Source organism: Poecilia latipinna, unplaced genomic scaffold (genome assembly GCF_001443285.1).
Source record: "Poecilia latipinna isolate Pla-1442-1.1 unplaced genomic scaffold, P_latipinna-1.0 Scaffold79, whole genome shotgun sequence".
Taxonomy (NCBI): domain Eukaryota; kingdom Metazoa; phylum Chordata; class Actinopteri; order Cyprinodontiformes; family Poeciliidae; genus Poecilia; species Poecilia latipinna.
In genome coordinates this window covers 142,357-166,930 of record NW_015112695.1, presented here as the reverse complement: position 1 = coordinate 166,930, position 24,574 = coordinate 142,357, and the positions used below count along the sequence as shown (strand labels likewise).

Sequence of the window (24,574 nt, the reverse complement as noted above, 5' to 3'; positions counted from 1 at the left end):
ACAATAATTTTCTTTTCTAACTGTGGCCATATTTCTATGTTAAGCGTTTTCCACGCTGGATGAATGGGACCTGCCTCGAATGCCCACCACAGGCAGTACACGGTGAGGAGGAGTTAGTGACGGTATCCTTCCTTAGCGACGTCTGGCTTGACCCCTCGCTAAAAGAGACTGCTACGGCAACTTCTGAAAACATCAAGCGACTTCTTCTCTCCATGGAACGGTACCTAAACACCTGGAAATACTATCGAGCCCTTTGGGAAAAGAACAGAACTATTGTCAATGAAACGTTTGCGGCAAAGAACCCATCCTGTGCTATGTACGATGATAAGCTACAGTTCCTAAGTAAAATCAAGCGAAAGGTGACGCAGGAACCTCGATTCAAGGCCAAGTACAGTATCTATCTGAACCTGGAACCACTGGTGAACACAATGCTGGAACTTGCTGAGTCCTGGATTACTTCACTTAGTAGCTTTCTAAATAAGCCTGCTAAAGAGGATCTCTTCAGCTTGAAGGACGAACTCATGGTACGTTTTTCAATACACTTCAATGTTCCAAGGTCAAAATTCTTGTTTTTAATAACATATGTGTCTGCAAAAAAAAAAAAACAACAGTTACTTGACAAGAAACTGAAGAAAAGCCCTGAGACATTTGATGACCTGAAGAGTGTGCTGTCCACCATTTCAGACATTAGGGCCATGTCTTTAGATGTGGAAATCAGAATCCTTGATATCCAGGAAAAATACAGAACTCTGGCCATGCACAACGTGAAGGTAGTGGGTCAGATATTTGATTGCTTTTGAACAAACTGCATTGTTTAACTTGTTAAATGTATTGTCACTCTTGCATTCTAGGTTGGCGAAGACGAACAGGATCTAATTACCAAAATCTCGCTTATTTGGGCTGATCTTTTTGTTGAAGCTAGAGAAGTGGATGACAGTCTAGCAGATGTCAAAAAGTCATTTACTGATGTAAGACATGGAAAAACTCAAACAAGCCACACAAAAATAAAATCTAATTTTAACAAGTTTTCCTGCAAATGTATTCATACCGTTTGAAGTTTTGATGTATCACAGCAAAAGCCTTCAATGCAGTTTGAATTTTATTTAACATTACATAGCCAATAACAAACTTATAAATCCAAAAGAAATGTTTGGAGCTCAACAAAACTAGTGATTAATTATAGAGAGCAAAAACAACTATACATGGGGATTGAATTTTTACACAATCAAAAATTTTAAGTCCAGTAGTCCTCTTAGACTGTTTTCTGAAGAAAGCCCTCTCTGTCCGACATGTTCATTCATTTACTTCTGGTGGTTGTGATCAGTGATCTGTAAGATGTTAAAGCAATTCCCTATTCCCTATCCATCTGCTCTGGACTTTATTTATGGTATCAGAGTAAAGGAGGCCTAATATAAAAGTGTTACACTTTTGTTCTTGCAGAATGTTCCAACAGCCTTGTCGAATTTTTGCTCCACTTCATATTTACTCATTGCTTCGTGCTGAGTTATCTCAGTAAAATACAGTGAAATTTGTGGCTGTAAGGTGATCAAATGTGATAAGATCAATAAGTATGAATACCTTTGCCAGGCATTGTACTTTGCAAAGTTATACCTATTTCGTACACTATGAATGCATTTCCTGTTCTCTGTGTTACTTTTAAAGATTACAAAGAACAAGGTTGGAGAATTTAAAGAGGAACTGCTTATTTTTGCTGAAAGCTTCAACCGTCACGGTCCTGGATCTGTGGGAGATAATTTGGATAAAGGTGCTTGGATGATTCATGGTTTTGTAATTTTTGTTGTTGTTTGTTTCCTTCTTCTTCTTTTTATTTTTTTAATGCTATGCTGTTCTTGTTTCCAGGACTAGTAATAATGGCTAAATATGAGGCGGACTTAGCCAAAATAGAGGCAGAACGGTATGAGCTCACCAATGCCGAAAAACTGTTAGACCTACCAGTCACCATGTACCCAGAGGCTACCAAGATTCAGAAAGAAATGCAGGGATTAAGACAGATATATAGTGTTTTTGAAGCCCAGAAGGTGGGACAGTGTTGCTGTCAGTGAAGAACTGAAATTGCAGGTTGTTCTTGAGGTTGTCAAGTTGTTCATGAGGTGGTCTGTTTTTTTTTATTATTTTTTTTTTATAGAAAGCAAAAGCAACGTGGTCTCAGACGTTGTGGGTCGATTTGGACATGCAGGTGCTACAGGACGGCATAGAGGGTTTCATCAAAAGATTTAGAAGGCTGCCCAAAGATGTGCGGTCTTTACCCGTGGCCTTCTATCTAGACGCATGCATGAAGGAGTTCAAAGAATCTCTGCCGCTTTTGCTAGATCTGAAGAACGAAGCCCTTCGAGACAGGTTAGTGTGAATGCTCAAGATTCCATGTTTTTGCATTTAAATGATTAAATTACATCATACTTCATTATTGTGTTTACACAGAAGGTTTAGTCATAGTCAATAAATGTATATATTATTGACACATTTGATTATTTCAGTAACATAGTTCACTAAGCAAAATACATTATGTAGGTTAGTTACGCACAGACTAATGTTTTGAAGCGTTTATTTCTTGTAATTCTAACAATTTTCCACTTGCACCTAATGAAAGCACAGCTTTTAAGATTAGACTGTTATATATGGCCAATTAAAAACACATTTTTAATACAGAATTATGGGCTTAGTGAAAAGTGGTTTTAATATCTGTTTAAACATACGGTAGTTATTTTCAAAAGGCACATTTAAACTGACAAAAGAGCCTCAGTGGGAATACATATTCTAATTTATTGAATATGAGAATATTCTCATAATATAACTGAGAAGGGAATACGTTTGTGGGCTGTACAGCAAAATTGCTGTGAGCAAGTTTTTTATATTTCAGACACTGGAAGGAGTTGATGGAAAGGACCGGTACCAGCTTTGAGATGAATCCTGAGAACTTTACTCTGCAGAACATGTTTGCTATGGAGTTGCACAAGTATGCTAATGTGATAGGTGACATTGTCACCTCTGCTGTAAAAGAGCTGAGTATTGAGAAGGTAACCTTTCCCTCAATTTAACATATCCAGCTGAACTTCAAATTTGATCTGTATCAGTTTACAACTGAAACTATTAATTGTGGACAAATCATATGCTGCATGTTTTTTTTTTTTTTTTTTTTTTTTTTTGTATGCTTTTAGGGCGTGATGGCAGTATCAGAGACCTGGGACAATATGAGGTTTATCGTGCAGACGTATTTCAAAGGCACCAAGGAGCATGGTGTCATTCTAGGTGCTGTAGATGAGATCCTACTGAATGTGGACAATGATGTCATGAACTTACAGAGTATGGCTGGCAGCCGTTTCGTTGGGCCTTTCCTTAATATTATACAGCGGTGGGAAAAAGATCTGTCTCTCATTAGTGAGACAATAGAGGTGGGTAAACCCCTCTTCCTATTTTTTATGTTTCTCTATGTTATAAGCACACACCATGGTATGGTTTATTAAGGTTTTATGTGACAGGCCAACAAGAAGTGAAAATGTTTGTGAAGTTAAAGGGAAATGATACATGGATTTAAATTCCATCCATCCATCCATCCATCCATCCATCCATCCATCCATCCATCCATCCATCCATCCATCCATCCATCCATCCATCCATCCACCCACCCATCTACCCACCCACCCATCCATCCATCCATCCATCCATCCATCCATCCATCCATCCATCCATCCATCCATCCATCCATCTTCTGCCCAGATTTCCCTCTCCCCGGTCACTTGGGCCAGCTCCTCTATGGGAACCCCAAGGTGTTCCCAGGCCAGCCGAGAAACATAGTCCCTCCAGGGTGTCCTGCTTCTTCCCCTGGGCTTCTTCCCGGTGCTCCAGAACACCTCACCAGGGAGGCGTCCAGGAGGCATCCTGACCAGATGCCCGAGCCACCTCAACTGGCTCCTCTCGACGTGAAGGAGCAGCGGCTCTACTCTGAGTCCCTCCCGGATGACTCAGCTTCTCGCCCTATCTCTTAGGGAGGGATATCTGCACCAAGAAATTCTGTCCATAAAAGTCATGAACAGAATTGGTGACAAAGGGCAGCCTTGGATGAGTCCAACTCTCACCAGAAATGAGCCTGACTTACTGCTAGCGATGCGGACCAGACTCTGGCACCAACCGGCACCTAACAGCCCGCATCAAAGGGCCCGGCCCCCTATACCCTGCTCTATCACAAAAAATCTAAGTGCAATACAGTAAATCTTTTGGTTCTAATGTTAACAAAATGTGGAACAGTCAAGGCATATGAATATCTTATTACTATTAGTCTTTACTGTATCCATTCAAAGGCAAACTGACAGAAAAGTGTTTTTATAGATATGGCTGGTTGTGCAGCGGAAGTGGATGTACCTGGAGAGCATATTCATTGGTGGAGACATTCGCTCGCAGTTACCTGAAGAAGCTAAGAAGTTTGATAACATTGACAAGAAGTTTAAAGAAGTGAGCTACACTTTGATATATGTTGATCAAAGCAGAACACGTTGTGAATGGACTTATCCAATTGATGTCTTTTTCATTTCTTTGTAGATAATGACTGACACAGAGAAGATTCCAAATATTAAGCATTCCTGCCTGGGCCCCAGTCGGCTAACAGACCTACAGGCCTTGAGTCTTGGTCTAGAGAGGTGCCAGAAGAGCCTTAATGACTACCTGGACTCCAAGCGAAACGCTTTCCCGCGTTTTTTCTTTATCTCTGATGATGAACTGCTCAGTATTCTTGGGAGTAGTGACCCCGCTTGTGTTCAGGAACACATGATCAAGGTGAGAGGTCATTTCACAAGATAAACAAAACATAAATCCTTACTTTCAATATAATACCCCTGTCATACTTTCAATGTTATTGAAGGACATCATGCCATATGAAAGTAAGGCTCCCAGACTGCCTTCAAATGAATGCTACATAATTTGATAACCAGAAAAACCCACCTTCCTGTGACATGGACTAAGATGGATAGTGGGATTTTCAACCAATTGATTAGAAGGTTACATAAACCTTTTACAGTGGAATATCATCAAAAGTGACACATGGACTTCATAGGCACCATACAGATTGATTGTCCACAAATGTAATACATCTCCCTGTTCTGACCCACACTGAAGGTGTTTTTAAATTCACCAGCATACTTGGCAGGGGGAAAAAAAGGCAGCTCACTGCTCCTTTAGAGAAGAAGAGAACAAATGCTCCCCATGTTTGTAAAATGCTGTTGCTGATGTTCTGTTTTTTGCCCTTATTATTGCACAAGATGTACGACAACATAGCTTCACTAAGATTCGACGTGGAAACCGATGGCGAGACAGTAGTTGCTGCCATGGTGTCTGCCGAAGGTGAGGTGATGGAGTTTAGGAGCCACATCCCAGTGGAGGGAAGGGTGGAAGAGTGGATGTTGACAGTACTTCACGAGATGCGGAGAACTAACAGGCTTATCACTAAGGAAGCGATCTTTCGCTATTGTGAAGACAGGAGCAGGTGAGTGTTAACACACAGAGAGCTTACGGGATTTCTCATGATCAAACAGGCTGCAATAAGTATCTCAATCCCACGTTTATCAGGGTAGAGTGGATGCTTCTGTACCAGGGTATGGTAGTGCTTGCTGCAAATCAAGTGTGGTGGACCTGGGAGGTTCAAGACGTCTTTACAAAGGTGAAAAAAGGAGAAAAATATGCTCTGAAGTACTACGCTGAAAAGATGCACCGCCAGATTGATGAGCTCGTTACACGCATCACTCAACCGCTGAAGAAAAACGACAGAAAGAAGATCAACACTGTGCTCATCATTGACGTCCATGCCAGAGACATTGTGGACAGTTTTGTGGACAACAGGTGAGCGTTCACATTTCAACCGAGTTAGCGCTACGTTTCACGGTTAACTCAATGCTAGCACAAGATTTGAGTAAACATATCAATCTTTTTTGCAGCATAATGGATGCAAAAGAGTTTGAGTGGGAAAGCCAGCTGAGGTTTTATTGGATCCTGCAGCACGACGACCTGTTTGTTCATCAGTGCAGTGCCACGTTTTCTTACGGCTATGAGTACATGGGGTTGAACGGTCGACTGGTTATAACTCCATTAACTGACCGGATCTACCTGACCCTCACACAGGTCCTAAGACACATTGCAATACCTAAAGAGACACATGGAAAGCTGTGGTGTGGTTTTTAGTGGCAACTTAAGTGCTGTGCCTTTGTGAAACAGGCCCTCTCTATGTACCTGGGTGGAGCTCCTGCTGGACCAGCTGGTACAGGAAAAACAGAGTCCACCAAAGATCTGGCCAAGGCTTTAGGCCTGTTGTGTGTGGTTACAAACTGTGGCGAGGGCATGGACTACATGGTAGGAGGCACACATCAAGTAACACGCATAGATAATTATTTATTATTGTGATGTTTTTTTTGTATTTAAAAAACATAACACTGTTTTGCACTTCAATGCCTTTCTTCTCTGCGCGCAGGCTGTTGGGAAGATCTTCTCCGGTCTTGCCCAGTGTGGCGCTTGGGGCTGCTTTGATGAGTTCAATCGAATAGATGCTTCTGTGTTGTCAGTTATTTCTTCTCAAATGCAGACCATACGCAATGCTCTCATGTTGCACTGTAAAACATTTCAGGTAAGTCAGTTGTTATAACGAATGAGTCCAAAAATAAACAATTGGTTTCATCAATCTGCAGAGTACCAGTAATACCCTTGAGATGACCCATCCTTGAGCTATAACATTACAATCACAAACTTCAGTGTATTTTATTAGAATTTTATGCAATAGATAAGCACCAAGTAGTGCATAATTGTGAGGTGCAGTGAAAATATCTGGTTTTAAAATTCTTTTTACAATTAATATGAAAAGCTTGGTTTGAGTTTATGTTTACGCCCTTAACTTGTAAATGCAGTCCACCTGTGTTAAATAACTAACCTTTGTTTGCAAAAAAAAAAGGAGGGTAAAATATCAGTTCACTTGATATAATGCAAAATATAGTACCTTTTACAAATAGTTTTTCAAAACAGGTTTTAAAGCTATTTTTTTTCCACTTTACAATTTTGCACTCCTTTTTGTCTCACATAAACTCAGATCGCTGTACTTTGATGCTCGAGATTCAATATATCAAAATGTAGCAATTATCAACTGCTATGTGGATAACTGAGCAAAGAACAGTTTTAATAATTTTGGGATTTTGCACATACTTTTGGCAGTGACTAACATGGGTTTTTAACATGATTGAAAACTTCCTTCTGACCCTACGCTTCAGTTTGAGGGACAAGAGATCACTATGGACGACCGCATGGGCATCTTCATCACCATGAACCCTGGTTACGCAGGACGTACAGAGCTCCCAGAGTCAGTCAAAGCCCTCTTCAGGCCTGTGGTGGTGATTGTTCCTGACCTACAGCAGATTTGTGAGATAATGCTCTTCTCTGAGGGATTCCTTTTGGCCAAGGTAACCAGATAACAATAAATAGAAAAATGAATCGTTCATGATTTAGTTCTTCCCATATTGACTATAAAGGAAATATCTTGAAACACATAAGTCAGAGCTATGTTTGAGTTCTTAGATTGCTCAAAAATATAAAATGATTCATGAAATGTAATTTATATATACATATATATATATATATTTTGTTAATTTTAGGTGCTTGCAAAGAAGATGACAGTCCTCTATAAGCTCGCTCGTGAGCAACTGTCCAAGCAGTCTCATTACGATTTTGGCCTTCGTGCTCTGAAGTCTGTCCTGGTGATGGCAGGAGAGTTGAAGAGAGACTCACCGAACCTGAATGAGGTAGTTACAGGGGTTGTTGCTTGTGATTGGTTTAAATAATTTTCTTTCAGTCAAGAATTATTATTATTTTTTTTTAAATTAATATATAACACCTAAAGTCTACAGTTTATTACTTTTAGTTTTTTTTTTTCGTATACCTTTGTCATTTAATTGTTGCATTTCTGTGTTTTAACAGGACGTGGTGTTGATGCGCGCCCTCAGAGACATGAATCTGCCAAAGTTTGTTTTTGAGGATGTCCCTTTGTTCCTTGGTCTGATCTCTGACCTTTTCCCAGGACTCGACTGCCCTCGTGTTCGCTATCCTAACTTCAATGATGCCGTTGAGAACATATTGGAAGAGAACAAATATATTGTCCTACCTAACCAGGTGCTTCATCTTACCCACAGCCTTCATTTGTTTTACCCATTGACGCTTTGAAGTCTCTTGTCAAAGAGGCATTTTAAATCTTTGCTTTTATCCGGATCCTTGTAGGTGGACAAAGTGGTGCAGATGTATGAGACAATGATGACCCGACACACTACGATGGTTGTGGGCCCAACCGGTGGTGGAAAATCTGTTGTGATCAGCACGCTGTGTCAAGCTCAGACTAGGTAAGTGTCAATATAGTTTCTTCATGTGGATTTTAAGTATGAACAAAGGTTATTTTCTACTTTATCTCCTAATCAGAATGGGGCTGCCAACGAAGCTGTATCCACTGAACGCTAAAGCCATGAGTGTCATTGAACTTTATGGAGTTCTTGACCCAGACACTCGAGACTGGACTGATGGGATTTTATCCAACATCTTCCGTGATATTAACAAGCCTACTGACAAAAAAGAGCGAAGGTAAATATACACTGCCTTAAAAGGGTATTAGCACCTCTGGAACATTTTTTGCATTGCTACCACAAATCTTAGTGTATTTTATCAGTTTTATGTGATAAGCACCGGGTAGCAGACAATTATGGAACAGAAGGTGCCACTTGCTTTTCAAATCTTATAGAAATGAAAATCTGTGGTGCATATTTGTATGTAGTCATTCCCAGCAAATACTTTGCGGGGCCAATTTTTGATGCTTGTACAACTGCTTATTATTTTTATGTCTCTACCTGCTTGGCATGTGTAGAGACAAACATATTTGTTCATTTTTCTTTTCATAATAACACAAGCAAATTCTATTTCTCTGATAAACTTCTTAAGCCATTGCGTTGGACTTCCAGGTACATCTTGTTTGATGGGGACGTGGACGCCCTTTGGGTTGAAAATATGAACTCGGTGATGGATGACAACAAGCTCCTCACTTTAGCTAATGGAGAACGGATTCGTTTACAGAACCATTGCGCGCTACTGTTTGAGGTTTGTTTGTACTTACACGTTTCTGTGAGCAGAACACTTTTTTTTATTTGTACACTATTAGCAAGCCTAACAAAAAATCTGCCATCACAGGTTGGCGATTTGCAGTATGCTTCCCCTGCCACTGTGTCTCGCTGTGGGATGGTGTTTGTTGACCCAAAGAACCTGCGATACACCCCATACTGGCAAAGATGGGTGGCTAGTCGACCTGAGATGGTTTTTAGAATGATTTATTCAGCATTTACTGTATTCTTTTTTTATATTTGAAATGTATTTCTAATAGAAATGTTATTTATTTTTCAGGAACAAGAGACTCTTGGTGCACTGTTTGAGAAATATGTGCACAGCTCTATTGACATGATTATAGACGGGATTATTGACGGTAAACAGGAAGAAAAACTGGAGACGGTGGTCCCTCAGACAGACCTGAACATGGTAGGCTGGCTTCTTCTTCTCAAATATGTTACTGCATTGATGAATTTATAAGAATATACTATTTAAATTTCAAACCAGTTTGCCACTGAGTCCGTTTCACTTCACTTTGCATGTTTTGGTCATCTCTTCAGGTCACTCAGTTGTGCTTGATGCTGGACGCACTGCTGGTGGGTGACGACAGCAGCCCCGATCTCCTGGAGTGTTACTTCCTGGAGGCTCTGTACTGCTCACTGGGAGCCACGTTGGTGGAAAGTGCCAGGCTCAAGTTTGACGAGTTCATCAAAAGACTTTCCTGCTTAACCGCCGTGCACGATCCAAATTTCCTGGCGGGGCCTAGTGATATCCCAGGTAGGAAGCTGAAACGTAGTCTTTCATCCGGAATAGAATAAGTAACACTTCACAAACATGTCATATTATTGCCTTAATGCAGCATACCTCCCAACCATGTTTGATTTCCATTTTGATGGTGTTAAAATGAAGTGGGTCCCCTGGAGCGCCCTGGTAGAAAAATACACTCACAATCCTGAAATGAAGTTTGCTGATATTCTGGGTAACAGTTATTTCTCTGAGCAGATGCATATTTGAAAACAAAAAAAATGCTAAATGAGTTTAAGTATTTAAGCCTTTAATTGGTTCTAATTGTTTTTATCCTATTCAGTGCCAACTGTTGACACCACAAGGTCCAGCTGGATCTTGGAGCAGATGGTGAAGATAAAAAGACCAGTCTTACTTGTTGGAGAATCGGGCACTTCAAAGACTGCCACCATTCTTAACTTTTTGAAGCATATTAATCCTGACACATGGGTAATTTCAGCTTTAAATCACTCAATCATGTAGTGCATTTGAAAAGTTTTCATACCCTTGGATTTTTTTATTTCCTTATGTCACATTCACAAAATGTTGTGTTTTAATTGATGGATTAACAAAAGTGACACATAATTGTGAAATGGGATTAAACCAAAATATAATCACATAAAAATCTAAGGAGTATTTTATATTTATATTTAGCCATCTGTAAAAATATGTTGTACAACCACCATTTGCTGAAATAAACTGCAGACCTTTTGGGTTGTGTTTTGAGATTGAAATTTTAGCCCCCCGTGAAAAAAAAAAAAAAAAAAAAGGCTCGAGATCAGTAAGATTGAATAGAGCACATGTGAATCCACAGATCCTTAAATGATTAACTGTCTAGACTTTGTGAGGGTCATACTAACACTTGAATGTCTAAATTATTCTATTGTAGTTTTTAGTGTGTTTGTTGTCTTAATGCTGGCAGGTGAACCTTTGCTCCAGTATCATGTCTTTTCACCATTAAACAGGATTTTCTCCCAGAATTGTCACGTTTAACTCCAAACATTTCCTGTTTTTCTCTCAGCAGCCTTGTTCTTATTGAAGAAAAGTGGCGTGGAAGAAAAACCGGCAATAGTTTTTTTTTTTATAGCCTAACCCTGTTTTAACCTTTCTCAAAACTTCAGCTCTGACTGGTTTCCTGTGTTTCTTGGTCTTCACGATGATGTTCGCTTATATTCTCTATCAAACCTCTGAAGCTTTCACAAAACAGCTGTATTTATAGTTAGAGCAAATTGTACACAGATTAACTGTACTTTTAGTTGAGCTCTGAAGGAAACTGGTTTTTGGATTTTATTTAGGAGCATTAGAGTAAAGGAGTGAATACAAGTAGGCCTCATACTTTTCGGATTATCTTTGGGAAATGTTAAAAACAATAAATCTTCCAATTGACGGTTTTGTGCTTCTTTGCGTTGATCCATCATATGAAATGTATCTAAAATATATAGAAGTATGTGAGCAAAATATGAAATCAGCCAAAGCATGGAAATACTGTATTTCTGCAAGGCATTGGATGTATAATCTGATTTTAAAAAAATGCAATTTCTGTCTAGATTAATTTGATCATCAACTTTTCATCAAGAACAACTTCAATGGATCTGCAGAGAAACTTGGAGGCTAATGTGGAAAAAAGGACCAAGGATATATATGGTCCTACAATGGGGAAGAGACTGCTGGTGTTTATCGATGACATGAACATACCTAAGGTGCCTGCTCCGACATATCTACCAAATCACTTGTTATTTACTTGGTAGTGAAAGTGTAAGAAGCTTTCCTTTTTTACTGTGCAGGTGGATAGCTATGGGACACAACAGCCCATTGCGCTCCTGAAGCTGCTTTTGGACCGAGGCGGCATTTATGACAGAGGAAAAGAACTTAACTACAAAATCCTGAAAGACCTCGGCTTTATTGCTGCCATGGGAAAGGCGGGAGGGGGCAGGAATGAGGTGGATCCACGCTTCATCTCACTCTTCAGCGTCTTCAGCAGCCCCTTTCCATCTTTGAACTCTCTTCACCTGATCTATGCCTCTATTCTCAAGGGACACACCAAAGTGAGTCTCTGTTTTTACACAGAGAACATCACCATTTCATATCACTCTGATATTAAAATGCTAACTGGGGTGGGGGGGCGGGGTATTTTAGCTATTTGAGGATGCCATTCAGAAGGTGTGTGACAAAGTCACAGACTGCACCCTGGAACTCTACAACCTCATCATAAAAGATCTTCCACCGACTCCCTCCAAATTCCACTACATCTTCAACCTCAGGGACCTGTCGAGAGTCTACAACGGACTGGTTCTCACCAAACCAGAGATGTCTGATCTGTTTTATTTGCCTACTCCACTGACAGATTAAGAAAGATCTGCCTTCCAAAGTGACCTGCTGCTTTTCTTACAGATTTGTGACTGTCACCCAGTTTGTGCGTGTCTGGAGGAATGAGTGCTTGAGGATCTTCCATGACCGACTCATTGATGAAACTGACAAGACGTTGGCAAGTCGAATTAATACCACCGTAGTTGATTGCCAACTTTGTGTATCGTAATTTTTTATTTTTTTAGATCCAAATCCTTTGAGTGTTTCATTATCGTTTATCATGGAGTCGTCAGCTTTTAATATATTTTCCCCAAAAGGTCCAAGGTCACATAAAGACTCTGGTCGAAGAACATTTTAAGGCAGAAATGGAGGCAGTGATGAGTGACCCAATACTTTTTGGGGACTACAGGAATGCTTTTAATGAAACTGAACCCAGGGACTATGAGGACATTCAAGACTATGAATCATCGAAAGCAATCTTTGAGGTAAGTCCAGTGACATAAATGAGAGTTTTGGGGTTTTTTTGCCTGCACCAACAGTCCTTTCTGAATTTCTTTATTGTAATAATCCAGTACTTTGTGCCATTAGCCACTGCCATGCATTACCCACTATTTCCTTTGCATTCTGCAGTTTATTCTTGAGGAATACAACGAGACCATGTCAAGGATGAACCTTGTACTGTTCGAAGATGCTCTGGAACATCTAACTCGAATTCACCGTATCGTCCGCATTGATCGGGGCCACGCGCTGCTTGTCGGAGTGGGGGGCTCCGGCAAACAGTCCCTCGCCAAGCTCGCTGCTTTTGCTGCAGAGTGTGAGGTTGTAATACATTTTCTACTTGCAACAATGCATATACCGTAGATTTTAATCGTGAATTTACGCTGGCTGAATTCTATTAGGAACTATCAAATGTACATCATTCATATGCGAATGTCTACCCGACCCTCAATTCTGGTTAGAATGCCATAGTTATCTTAGTGATCAGCGCAGTTATTTTCAAACTATTCATACACAAAACTGTGTATGACACTTCTTTGTTTCATATTTCTTCATGTTGCAAATATAATTCAATCTATTTATTGGAACTGTTTGTGAGAGGCTAACAATACAGGATATAAAATATAAAATTATATCGCTGTTACAGCCACAAGTATTCTGGGGGTGTGTCTCTACCAGTATTCCAAATATTTAAGGATAAGGAATTGCCAGTCATCAAAAATGATTAGGTTATTTGAATTGAGAAGAACTGAAGTTTTGCACAGAAAAGCAGAAATAAAACATGTTGAGAGATTCACTTACCACTTTGCAGTAACAGAAACAAACTTTGTGCCAGGTGTTTGAGATAACACTTAGCAGAGGGTACTGTGAGACCAACCTCCGAGAAGATTTGAAAGGCTTGTACTTGAAGCTCGGCATTGAAAACAAGAAGATAGTATTCCTCTTCACGGACGCCCATGTTGCCGAGGAAGGCTTCTTGGAGCTTATCAACAACATGCTCACCTCAGGTTTGATGAATTCCCCGTGACCAAGACGGCACAAGTCCTCTGAAGTCATGAGTAATCACTAATCAGAAAGTCTCTTCATAGGCATAGTTCCTGCACTGTTCCCCGATGATGAGAAGGAGTCTATTCTCAACCAGATTCGTGAAGAGGCTATGAAGATGGGATCGGGTCCCTCCAAAGAGAGCTTGTGGCAATTCTTTGTCAGCAAAAGTGCTAACAATCTGCACATTGTGTTAGGCATGTCTCCAGCAGGAGACACCCTAAGGACACGCTGTAGGAACTTCCCAGGTGACGTATACATTTTATTTTTATTTTTTTTTTTTTTTTTTTTAATTTTTGAACTTCATATGACTAATTATGTACAATTTGTTCTAAGGACTGATGAACAACACTGTGATAGACTGGTTCCTCCCATGGCCTCCACAAGCATTGCAAGCAGTGGCTCACTCTTTCCTTGGTGTGTTATTATTGCACATTTATTTCTCTGGTTAAATGTCCAGCATTTTTATGCCGATTCGCATAGGTAGAGGCACACACATTTTCAAGAGAAACTGTGTCGTCACAAGAATATTAAAGAAACACAAAGTGACTCGTAAAGTCTTAATCCTCTCCTTGAATTCATTCTGATTTTGGTGGTTTGGGGTTTACCGTCCTCCAATAATGTAGCCGTCAAAAGAATGTCACAATTCGCTCTGCCTCTTTCATTTGGTGTTTGTTTTTCTACAGGTGAAAACCCGATGATCCCAGAGTCTCTCTCTGTGGCAGTCATAGATCATGTGTGCATGGTCCATACCAGTGTTGAGGACTACAGCAAGATTTTCCTGCAGAAACTAAGACGATATAACTTTGTTACTCCAAAGAACTACTTGGACTTTATTAACACCTATTGCACCCTCTTGGAGGATAAAGACAAATACATTTTAGGTAAGTAGATACCGGATGTAATGTTGAGCATGAAACTTGGTTTTGGTGGACCAGTACAAGGCTTTGTATTAGTATGCTGCTGATCATTTTAGAGGCTGTTCTTTTACATTTGTAGCTCAATGTAAGCGCTTAGAGGGTGGGCTGGATAAACTGAAGGAAGCCAGCGATCAGCTGGCTGAACTGAATATCAAGCTTGCAGATCAGAAGATTGTCCTTGCTGAAAAGTCCAAAGCTTGTGAAACCCTGCTGGAAAACATTGCTGTAAACACAAGTGTAGGTCAGTGAATGCTTCCATCTTTCAGCTATGAGCTCTAGAGGTTTATGGATTTATTATGTATGGCTAAAAACAATAACCTTACAGTATCAATAAATGTTTTTGTTTTTTTTTTCCTTTTAGCTGAAGAGAAAAGAACCTTGGCTGAAGACAAAGCTAAGGAAATTGAAGTGCAAAACAAAGTCATCGCTGTTGAGAAGAAAGAAGCTGAAAGTTCCTTGGCTGAAGCTTTGCCAGCATTGGAGGCGGCTCGTATTGCCCTGCAAGACCTGGAAAAATCAGACGTGACTGAGATCCGGTAATCTGAATTTTATTTTTTGCTAACAAAATTTATTTGTAATGATGATTAAAAACTGTCGGATGCTACAATTAGCCAGTATAACTAGCTACATCTTAAGATAAAACACGGAACTGGAAAGCGAAACGGTAGCCTAAAAAAAAAAAAAGAAAAAAAAATTATGTAGATGGGCTGAAGTATTGGACCGATATTAATCATCAGAAACAATCTTTTAATTATTTCATAATCAGTCCCCTTCTGTTGACTCAGTCTCTTTCTCGCTGGTACTTCATTTAGCTCGTTTGCTAAGCCACCTAAACAAGTGCAAGTGGTTTGTGAGTGCATTCTGGTGCTGCGTGGCTACAAGGAAATCAGCTGGCAGTCGGCTAGGGGGATGATGTCTGAAGCCAACTTCCTTCGCTCCCTGATGGAGATGGATTGTGATGCAATAGCTAATGCCCAGGTCAGGACAGTCAAAGGTAAGATGGCTGCAAGACATTTGGAAAACCTGCTTTAAGATGCGACCAAACTAACAACGACGTTTATTGATTGATTGATTCAACACACCCATGGTCCACGTATACATAAAAACAAAGACATAATACACAACATCAGCAGCAAATAATGCTTTGCCACATTTAACTGTATAATTTTATACAATTCAACCCGACCAGGCTTCCTAAAGAACCTACAGACAAGTTTGGAGGAAATGCAAGCCATCAGCAAAGCTGGCTCAGGGATGCTCAAGTTTGTGGAAGCAATCGTGGGCTACTGTGATGTCGCCAAGGAAATTAAACCCAAGAGAGATAAAGTAATTCAGTAATTCGTCGTTCCCCTTTTGCTGTGCTGCATAAGAAACAGTTGGAATCAGAAATACATCATGTTGTTTGTTTTTTTTTTATTATTGTTTTTAGGTGGCACGCCTTGAAAGGGACTTTTTTCAGAGCAAGAAGGAACTGGAGCGCATTCAAAAAGAGCTTGCAGACATCCAGACAGAGTTGCAAGGTCTTAAAGAGAAGTACGAAGCCGCTATCCTGGAAAAGCAGAAGCTGCAAGAAGAGGCTGAACTCATGGAGAGGAGGCTCATAGCCGCTGACAAACTCATCTCTGGACTCAGCTCGGAAAATGAAAGGTTCAGTCGTCCAAGAAACACAATTGTCCAAAAAGATACTAGCTTAGATGGACAGTAATTTTTTGTCGTTCTCACATGTCCTACACTTTCTAAATGTAGGACATCTCACATGTCCTACATTTAGGAAATGTAGGACATGTTTTTAAAACTGAATACTTGTTTGACCCTTTTTCACGGACCTCAGGTGGAACACGGATTTGGACGAGTTGAAGCAGAGGCGTGTGCGCCTCCTTGGGGACTGCCTGGTGTGTGCCGCTTTCCTGAGCTACGAAGGGGCCTTTAGCTGGGACTTCAGGAATGAAATGGTGTATCAAATATGGGTTCATGATGTGCAGGAGAGAGGCATCCCCTTGAGTCAGCCTTTCAAAGTGGAAAGCCTTCTCACCGATGAAACGGAGATCAGCAGGTGGGAGATAAAATAAGAAATATGTGGACAAGACAATTTAAACCTTGTCAACGAAAAATCTTATAAAGATCAATTTGTTGTTTTTTTTGTTTGTTTTTTTTAAACTCGGTGGTGATCAAAACTAACTGTGCCTATTGAACCTGTGCAACAGATGGGGCTCTGAGGGCTTGCCTCCTGACGAGCTGTCTGTGCAGAACGGAATCCTGACAACAAGAGGAAGCCGATTCGCCTTGTGCATCGATCCTCAGCAGCAAGCATACAACTGGGTTAGAAAGAAGGAAGAAAGCAACAATCTCAAGGTAAGATGTTACCTGCAAAAAAAAAAAGACCTCCCAAATTTTCATATAAATTTTCTCCATTTTTTGCAGTCACACAGGAAAAACACAAAGAAATAAATAAAATGGGAAGCTTCTTTTATTTATCACTTATGTTTTTATATCTGCTGTCACAGAAGGGAGCAGTTGTAAATGTTTTTTTTTTTTTTTGTCCCCTCAGTTTTTTTTTTTTTTGTGCTTTAGCATGAATGCAACAATTTTATAAATGAAACGGTTCATTTATATATTACTTTCTTAATGTGATGTGATGGATCTTACTACATCACATTTTTAAATTCTATAAAATTTGTACATCATAGCTTTATCTAGACAGTAACTAAGACGATAAGTAAAAATGCTATGTGCCTTTTAACCCACAATGATTTATTCCCTTTTCCAATTTAGATATACATTTATTCTCTTTCAACAAAAAACCTTTCTGATAGGATATTACACACAAATTTATCAAAAGATAATAAGACAATGGAAAAGATAATAAGACAATGGAAAAGGAGATTTATTTATTTATTTTTTGCCTGTGCTGTAGTTATCAACTGAGGTAACATTAGAACATCTACTTTTGATTTATACTTTTGGAATGATGCATTAGGGGGAAAAAAAACTTTTTCCAGAAAAAAAAAAAAACATAACGAGTGAGTCAGAAAGACTTAACCCTAAGACAAAAGGTAAAGTCGATTCAACATTTTAAAAATACTTTTATAAGAAACTTCCAAACATTTTTTTTTTAAAACTTGAAATAATGACTTGATAGTTTAAGGTTCACTCCTAACATCTGTGAACATCTTTCCCCCCACCAGATCTCATCTTTCAATGATCCGGACTTTTTGAAACAGCTGGAGATGGCCATTAAGTATGGCTCTCCGTTCCTTTTCCAAGATGTAGACGAGTATATCGATCCGGTAATTGACAATGTTTTGGAGAAAAACGTGAAAGGAGTCGAGGGCCGACAGGTCATAATGCTGGGTGACAAGGAGGTGCATTATGATCCCAACTTTAAACTTTTTCTCAACACCAAATTGTCTAATCCCAAATATTCTCCAGCGGTGTTTGGAAAAGCCATTGTCATTAACTACACAGGTATGACCCACACTGTGACGACCATCTGTATGTTAGCGGGCTCTAAGTGGATTGTGTTTGAAAGTCTAAATGTGTTAATATTACACACAGTGACACTTAAAGGTCTGGAAGACCAGCTCCTGAGCGTCATCATGGGCTTTGAGAAGAGGGAACTGGAGGAACAGCGTGAGCGACTGATCCAAGAGACCAGCGACAATAAGAAGCTGCTGAAAAACCTCGGAGATTCCTTGCTTAGAGAGCTAGCCACGTCTACGGGCAACATGTTGGATAACACAGAGCTTGTTGAGACTCTTGAGGAAACGAAGCTGAAATCCACCGAGGTTAGCTTTGCCGGGGTTTGCTACGGTTAAAGTCGTTCAAGAATTACGGCGCTATTGTTTATCGTTGAATCTGTTATTGCCAGGTATTCGAGAAACTCAAGTTGGCTCAGAAGACAGCGGTGGACATTGATAAACTCAGAGACGGATACAGGCCTGCAGCAAAGCGTGGCGCCATCCTGTTCTTCGTGCTGACAGACATGGCTCTGGTCAACAGCATGTACCAATATTCACTGGCTTCCTACCTGAAGGTGTTTGACATGTCGCTGCGGAAAGCTCGGCCCGACTCTTCCCTTATCAAACGACTCGAGAACATCATCAATACGCTGACGTACAATGTTTACAACTATGGCTGTACAGGTAAAAGACACGAGTTGGAACAACGTTGCGTCCTTCAGGTGTATATTCCAATTTGTATATTTTCTCATCCTTTAAATATCGGTAGGGCTGTTTGAGCGACACAAGTTGCTCTTTTCATTCAACATGACAATCAAGATTGAACAGGCAGATGGGAGGGCACCCCAAGAGGAGCTTGAATTTCTTATAAAAGGTGACCTATTTATAAAAAACGTCAAAGTAATTAACATCTTTGAGCACACTCAAGCCTCAAAGCACTTCTTTTTCTTTTCCCTGCCAAACGCACAAAGGCAATCTATCTCTGGAGAAAAGCTCCAAAAAGAAGCCATGTGACTGGCTTCCTGACCAGGGCTGGGAGGATGTGGTGAAACTCTCAGAGCTCTTTCCTGATCAGTTCGACTCGCTGACTGACGACATCGAGAAGAATTCCACCGAGTGGAAATCCGTGAGTTACCCAAGTAACGTCAGCGTGGTCAGATTAAGTCAACTGTATTCGATTTTATTTACATAGCGTCAATTCACAACAAATGTTGTCTCAAGGCACTATACAAAAAGTTCAGTCTCAGCAGATTGCATTGAGTGAAACTAATGAGTTTTATCTTCATTATGTTTTTTGGTTTTTTTTCCTCCCTCAGTGGTATGACTTGGATGCCCCAGAACAGGCCCCTTTTCCCATGCAATATAGAAAGAACCTCTCGGCCTTTCAGAAGCTGCTCTTGCTGCGCTGCTTCCGTGTCGACAGAGTCTTCAGAGGTGTGACCGACTACGTCACCGTGATCATGGGCGAGAAGTGAGACTCTTTCAGTTATGCTGAAAATGGAAACGCGGCGCCGACCCACTCAGCAGCAGCGTGAACGTCCTACTAGTTTGTTTTCTGTTCGTGGCACATTTGTACCATTAACCTCATCGTGGAATAATTGAACTGCGTTCAGTTTTGATGACTTTCAAAAATATGAAGTAGGCGCACAAGTTTGAATTTAACGGGAATTTTCTCCAGTCCACAAAGGTCGAAATTATGCATAGAGGCCCAAATATATAGACGCATATACATTTAATCCAGTACTAGTAGGGGTGTATGAATACATTTGAGCTTTTATGTAACATTTTTTCTTTTTGTTGATGACGACAAATGATTGACATTTTTACCAAAGAATAGTGTTTGTAAAATTCACTATTCGCCAACAATAATACCTTTCATAGTTGTGCAGAATGATGAATTTCACTTGCAAGGGATTATATTTATTTATGTTATGTCACTGTGCCACAAAGCTAAAATCACCAAAGTACACTATTTAGTGTGCAGGTTTTAACCATTGGATAATAATTTGCTCTGATGGAAAAATCCATATTAAATTTCATAACCTTGACTCTGTGTTTTTGCTTAGATACGTGCAGCCCCCTGTGATCAGCTATGCCTCCATTTACGAACACAGCACGGCTTCCTCTCCCATCGTTTTCATCTTGAGCCCCGGCTCGGACCCGGCCAGTGACCTGATGAAACTGGCAGAATCTTCAGGCTTTGGAGGCAGCAAGTTCAAGTTTCTCGCTATGGGTCAAGGACAAGACAAGGTAGTGGACGTTCTCTATGTCGTATACTCGTTAATAGCAGGTCATGTAAAAGACGTTTCGGTTTTTGTTCCTGTCGCGAAGGTGGCGCTGGATCTGTTGGACAAGGCGGCCTCTCGTGGTCAGTGGCTGATGCTGCAGAACTGCCATCTGTTGGTGAAGTGGCTGAAAGAGCTGGAGAAGGCGTTGGAGCGAATCACCAAGCCCAACCCCAACTTCCGCTTGTGGATCACAACCAACCCCATTCAGGATTTCCCTATTGGCATCCTGCAAAATTCTCTGAAGGTGAAGCACATTCCCTTGCCTTCTGAAATGCGTAGTGTGCATTTCTATTCAGCACCCATGAACCCCCTTTAGCTGCATTTAGCTGCAGAAAGACTGGAAATTTTCCTCATTCTTTTTTTTTTTTTTTTGCAAAAAAGCTCAATCTCACTCATACTGGATGGACGACATCTGTAACAGTTCAATAGACTATTACACTATCTTTTGGACCTATTTTTTTCTAACTCACCCAACGATCATACGAGAAGCAACCTTTAGATGCAATATATTTGAATACCAGAAAAGAACTCCGCATGCTTTCAAATAAAATGTTATCATCGTTAAAGTAGACTATTTAGCAAAACAAAATCATATTCACAGACATTTTAAAACGAATCATTTCAAGAAATATGTAAATGACCTTTGGCGTTGTTTGTAGGTTGTGACAGAGCCTCCCAACGGCCTCAAGCTGAACATGAGAGCAACATACTCCAAAATCTCACATGACAGCTTGTCGGCATGCGATCACCCCGTGTTCAAAAGCTTGGTGTACGTGCTGGCCTTCTTCCACGCTGTGGTTCAAGAGAGGCGAAAGTACGGAAAGATTGGCTGGAATGTGTCCTATGACTTCAGCGAGTCAGATTTCTTTGTAAGTGGTGCAAGACTAACTGTTTTATTTTTTTATTTTTTTGACTGGCACACTAACATGCACATTTAACCTTTCAGTAGCTGAATCAGTATAACTTCTTAACAGGTGTGCATGGAGATCCTGAACACTTACCTGACTAAAGCATTCGACCAAGGGGACGTCAACATCCCCTGGGGTAGTCTGAAATATCTCATTGGCGAGGTTAGGAAACACTGTTGGCGCTTTCGTGACATGTCCTTTTATTGTCTCAGTTTTCTGTAAGTATTATATGTACAATGTCTCATTAGGTGATGTACGGTGGGCGCGTCATAGATAGCTTTGACCGCAGGATCTTGACCGTCTACATGGACGAGTATCTTGGAGATTTCCTCTTCTATACCTTCCGGGAGTTCTACTTCTTTAAAAACAAAGATGTGGAATATAAAATCCCCCCAACTGGCCCGAAGACAACATATGTTGGTCAGCTCCTGCCTAAGCACTCTTCCGTAAGACAGAAAATATTTTTTTTATTATATTCTTGCACTCGCAGCTTTAACCTGGCATGTGTTGCAGATGAGATTGAGAACATGCCACTGGCAAACACACCGGAGGTGATGGGCCTTCATTCCAATGCAGAGATAGGATATTACACTCTGGCTGTTAAAGAGTTGTGGTCTCACCTGATAGACCTTCAGCCTCAGTCAGGTATAATTTGGTGTTTCTCTACTGGATTCTTACTGTAAAATTCTGTTGTAGTAGGCTCCTCCAATGAAAACTGTTAAACTGTAAAATAACCGGGGAAGCGATGATTGTTGCCTTCGCATACTTTTTCCCCTCATTCCTAAGGCGAATCCAGTGGAAGCATTACAAGGGAAGAGCAAATAAGTCAGGTGGCCCAGGACATCCAGAACAAACTTCCCGAGCTGTTTGACATGGACGTGATTCGTAAGAAGTTTGGCACGGGCATTTCCCCAACCACTGTGGTTCTGCTTCAGGAAATAGAGCGCTTCAACAAGCTGGTGGTTCGCATGCAGCTGTCCTTGGCTGAGTTGCAAAGGGTGAGGATGGGGCCATGCGTTTATCATGTCTTCCCTTTAGTCCACCTCTAGATAATTTCCGATGGCCTTGTTTTCCCCCCAGGCCTTGGCCGGTGAGGTGGGAATGAGCAGTGAGCTGGATGAAGTGGCTCGGGCCCTTTTTAATGGCCACATTCCTGGCATCTGGAAGAAACTGGCACCCGAGACTCTAAAGTCCCTCGGGAACTGGATGATCCACTTCAAGAGGCGCTACGAACTGTATTACTATTGGGTAAAAATGGTCGAATAATCTGATAACTGATTTTTTTTTTTTTTTTTTGAACGCATGCATTGATAGCTAAAACCAAACTCTTTATATTTTGGGGTTTTACATATTTGTTTGGTGTGAATCTTGTGTATGGCAGGTGCACGATGGTGAACCAAAAATTATGTGGCTATCAGGACTTCACATCCCGGAGTCTTACCTGACCGCTCTGGTTCAAGCTGCCTGCAGGAAAAACGGCTGGCCGCTGGATCTTTCTACGTTGTACACAGAAGTGACCCAGTTCCGCAGTGAGGACGAAATCCTGGACAGGCCCAGAAAAGGTAATATGCCAAGACATTCATCTTTTGCAGCTTTTCTAGTGAGAAATTTTAAAGACTAACTGCATCGGTGGTGGTCTCAGGCTGCTTTGTGTCTGGACTGTATCTGGAGGGAGCAGACTGGGACATAGAGAATAACTGCTTAATGAAGAGCAAACCAAAAGACTTGGTTGTTGAACTGCCCATTCTCAGAATCATCCCCATTGAGACGTGTCACCTTAGACTGCAGGTGTGGATAAAGCTCTCTACACATTTACGTACTTGTACGGTTTGGATATTTTTTTTCTTAGCGTCTGTCGTTTCCTTGTGTTTTGGACCCCAGAATACATTGAAGACACCAGTGTACACAACGTCCATGCGGAGGAATGCGATGGGTGTGGGGTTGGTATTTGAGGCAGACCTGTCCACAACGCTACACCTCTCCCATTGGGTCCTGCAGGGAGTGTGTTTGTGTCTCAACACTGACTGAACATCTCCCTCAGCCTTAACAAGATGAAAAACTTATTATCTGTGCATGTTTATCAAATTATCCAGTTGCGGTTAGATTATTGTTGTATAACTGATTTCTGCTTTTTATGACTAGTTGAGAAGTTGCACTATTGCAAGCTATTTTTTTTACACGTTTAGCTGACGTACACCTTAGATGTTTTAGTTTTTAAATGTGTTCTTTAACTTTTTCCCGCTAGATGGCAGCACAAAACACTGTTTGCTCTCTGCCTGTTTTCTAAGTACTTCAGTTTAATGTTACCTGAGCAATACTGTCACCAGACAGTCTTTTATCCTACAAATGCAAATTAGTTTTCAAATAAACAAATGGTAGTGAACAGTCCAGGTGCATCTTGTAATTTTATTGTGCGTGTTTTAATAAAGTGCTTCGACTGTACAGAGTTGTTGTTGTTTCAATAGCAGAACCTCAACTGTGATGCTATGAGGAAAGGTTTCCTTTTTACTCAGGTATCTATAGCAGTTTTCTTTTTTTTTTTTTTTTTTTTTTTTTTTTTTACAAAATGGGCAGGGCTGTGTGTGTTACACACACACAGCCCTGGGAAAGGTTCCCAGATCTGTCGTGTACAGATCTGGGACAGCTCCACTCAATTGAGGCTGCTGAGCTCAGCAGCAAAGCAGGTAAAGTTACCTCTGAAAAATCAAGACAGCCCCAGAGGATTTGGCCGTTAGTTCAGCAGTGAGGTCACACACACACACACACACACACACACACACACACACACACACACACACACACTCACACTCACACAAAGGGAAAACTGCAGTACTTTTGATCCATTACTTGTGCAACATAGGGTTTTGGCTTTTGTTGTGACAATGCCGCTTTTGTCAGGAATGTTCTACACAGACTAAATTCTAATTGGTAGATGCAAATGAAAGAAACTCTGACAACCATTACCATAAAAATATTACGTTTTCTTTGGTGTGCATCCTCAAAAGCCCCGACCCGCACATGAGATCACAAGAATGCATCTCATTACCATTATTATGGAGTCTAATATGGTCCCGTCTGAATCGCGAAGGTTAAAGGTTAGACAGGCCCCTCCTCGGCCTCAACTAGTACCACACTCGTAAAGAGTGAAGATTAGCACATGTTTATGACCAAACACAGGAGGGGAAGGATTGTGTTCTCCTGTTGAAAAAGAGGATAGAAAAGGTTTCCTTGTAGTTAATGGA

At 40.7% G+C, this 24,574-nt stretch overlaps 1 protein-coding gene across 1 annotated transcript in view; it reads left to right on the top strand.

Moving 5' to 3' along the window:
* The window catches only part of dnah10 (dynein axonemal heavy chain 10), a 33,394-nt gene extending 9,620 nt beyond the window's left edge, over positions 1–23,774 (top strand). The window contains exons 19-78 of the mRNA XM_015018485.1: positions 45–524; positions 612–770; positions 852–968; positions 1,663–1,765; positions 1,861–2,039; positions 2,147–2,358; positions 2,879–3,035; positions 3,177–3,410; positions 4,345–4,467; positions 4,555–4,788; positions 5,271–5,494; positions 5,578–5,847; positions 5,943–6,126; positions 6,220–6,354; positions 6,473–6,625; positions 7,260–7,448; positions 7,641–7,787; positions 7,963–8,154; positions 8,260–8,378; positions 8,455–8,613; positions 8,988–9,123; positions 9,214–9,336; positions 9,424–9,555; positions 9,687–9,903; positions 9,986–10,105; positions 10,214–10,359; positions 11,457–11,609; positions 11,694–11,954; positions 12,046–12,218; positions 12,301–12,394; positions 12,534–12,701; positions 12,847–13,035; positions 13,550–13,721; positions 13,803–14,006; positions 14,095–14,175; positions 14,445–14,642; positions 14,758–14,919; positions 15,040–15,214; positions 15,491–15,672; positions 15,868–16,004; positions 16,108–16,325; positions 16,510–16,731; positions 16,883–17,030; positions 17,864–18,143; positions 18,234–18,463; positions 18,547–18,820; positions 18,906–19,010; positions 19,108–19,262; positions 19,453–19,607; positions 20,203–20,386; positions 20,468–20,668; positions 21,084–21,293; positions 21,399–21,494; positions 21,581–21,752; positions 21,846–21,977; positions 22,119–22,330; positions 22,413–22,580; positions 22,714–22,894; positions 22,975–23,120; positions 23,214–23,774. Coding sequence (XP_014873971.1) covers positions 45–524; positions 612–770; positions 852–968; positions 1,663–1,765; positions 1,861–2,039; positions 2,147–2,358; positions 2,879–3,035; positions 3,177–3,410; positions 4,345–4,467; positions 4,555–4,788; positions 5,271–5,494; positions 5,578–5,847; positions 5,943–6,126; positions 6,220–6,354; positions 6,473–6,625; positions 7,260–7,448; positions 7,641–7,787; positions 7,963–8,154; positions 8,260–8,378; positions 8,455–8,613; positions 8,988–9,123; positions 9,214–9,336; positions 9,424–9,555; positions 9,687–9,903; positions 9,986–10,105; positions 10,214–10,359; positions 11,457–11,609; positions 11,694–11,954; positions 12,046–12,218; positions 12,301–12,394; positions 12,534–12,701; positions 12,847–13,035; positions 13,550–13,721; positions 13,803–14,006; positions 14,095–14,175; positions 14,445–14,642; positions 14,758–14,919; positions 15,040–15,214; positions 15,491–15,672; positions 15,868–16,004; positions 16,108–16,325; positions 16,510–16,731; positions 16,883–17,030; positions 17,864–18,143; positions 18,234–18,463; positions 18,547–18,820; positions 18,906–19,010; positions 19,108–19,262; positions 19,453–19,607; positions 20,203–20,386; positions 20,468–20,668; positions 21,084–21,293; positions 21,399–21,494; positions 21,581–21,752; positions 21,846–21,977; positions 22,119–22,330; positions 22,413–22,580; positions 22,714–22,894; positions 22,975–23,120; positions 23,214–23,360 — 10,629 coding nt within the window. The 3' untranslated portion in view covers positions 23,361–23,774. The remainder of the gene's footprint in view (positions 1–44; positions 525–611; positions 771–851; positions 969–1,662; positions 1,766–1,860; positions 2,040–2,146; positions 2,359–2,878; positions 3,036–3,176; positions 3,411–4,344; positions 4,468–4,554; positions 4,789–5,270; positions 5,495–5,577; positions 5,848–5,942; positions 6,127–6,219; positions 6,355–6,472; positions 6,626–7,259; positions 7,449–7,640; positions 7,788–7,962; positions 8,155–8,259; positions 8,379–8,454; positions 8,614–8,987; positions 9,124–9,213; positions 9,337–9,423; positions 9,556–9,686; positions 9,904–9,985; positions 10,106–10,213; positions 10,360–11,456; positions 11,610–11,693; positions 11,955–12,045; positions 12,219–12,300; positions 12,395–12,533; positions 12,702–12,846; positions 13,036–13,549; positions 13,722–13,802; positions 14,007–14,094; positions 14,176–14,444; positions 14,643–14,757; positions 14,920–15,039; positions 15,215–15,490; positions 15,673–15,867; positions 16,005–16,107; positions 16,326–16,509; positions 16,732–16,882; positions 17,031–17,863; positions 18,144–18,233; positions 18,464–18,546; positions 18,821–18,905; positions 19,011–19,107; positions 19,263–19,452; positions 19,608–20,202; positions 20,387–20,467; positions 20,669–21,083; positions 21,294–21,398; positions 21,495–21,580; positions 21,753–21,845; positions 21,978–22,118; positions 22,331–22,412; positions 22,581–22,713; positions 22,895–22,974; positions 23,121–23,213) is intronic.
* Positions 23,775–24,574: the final 800 nt, after the last annotated feature.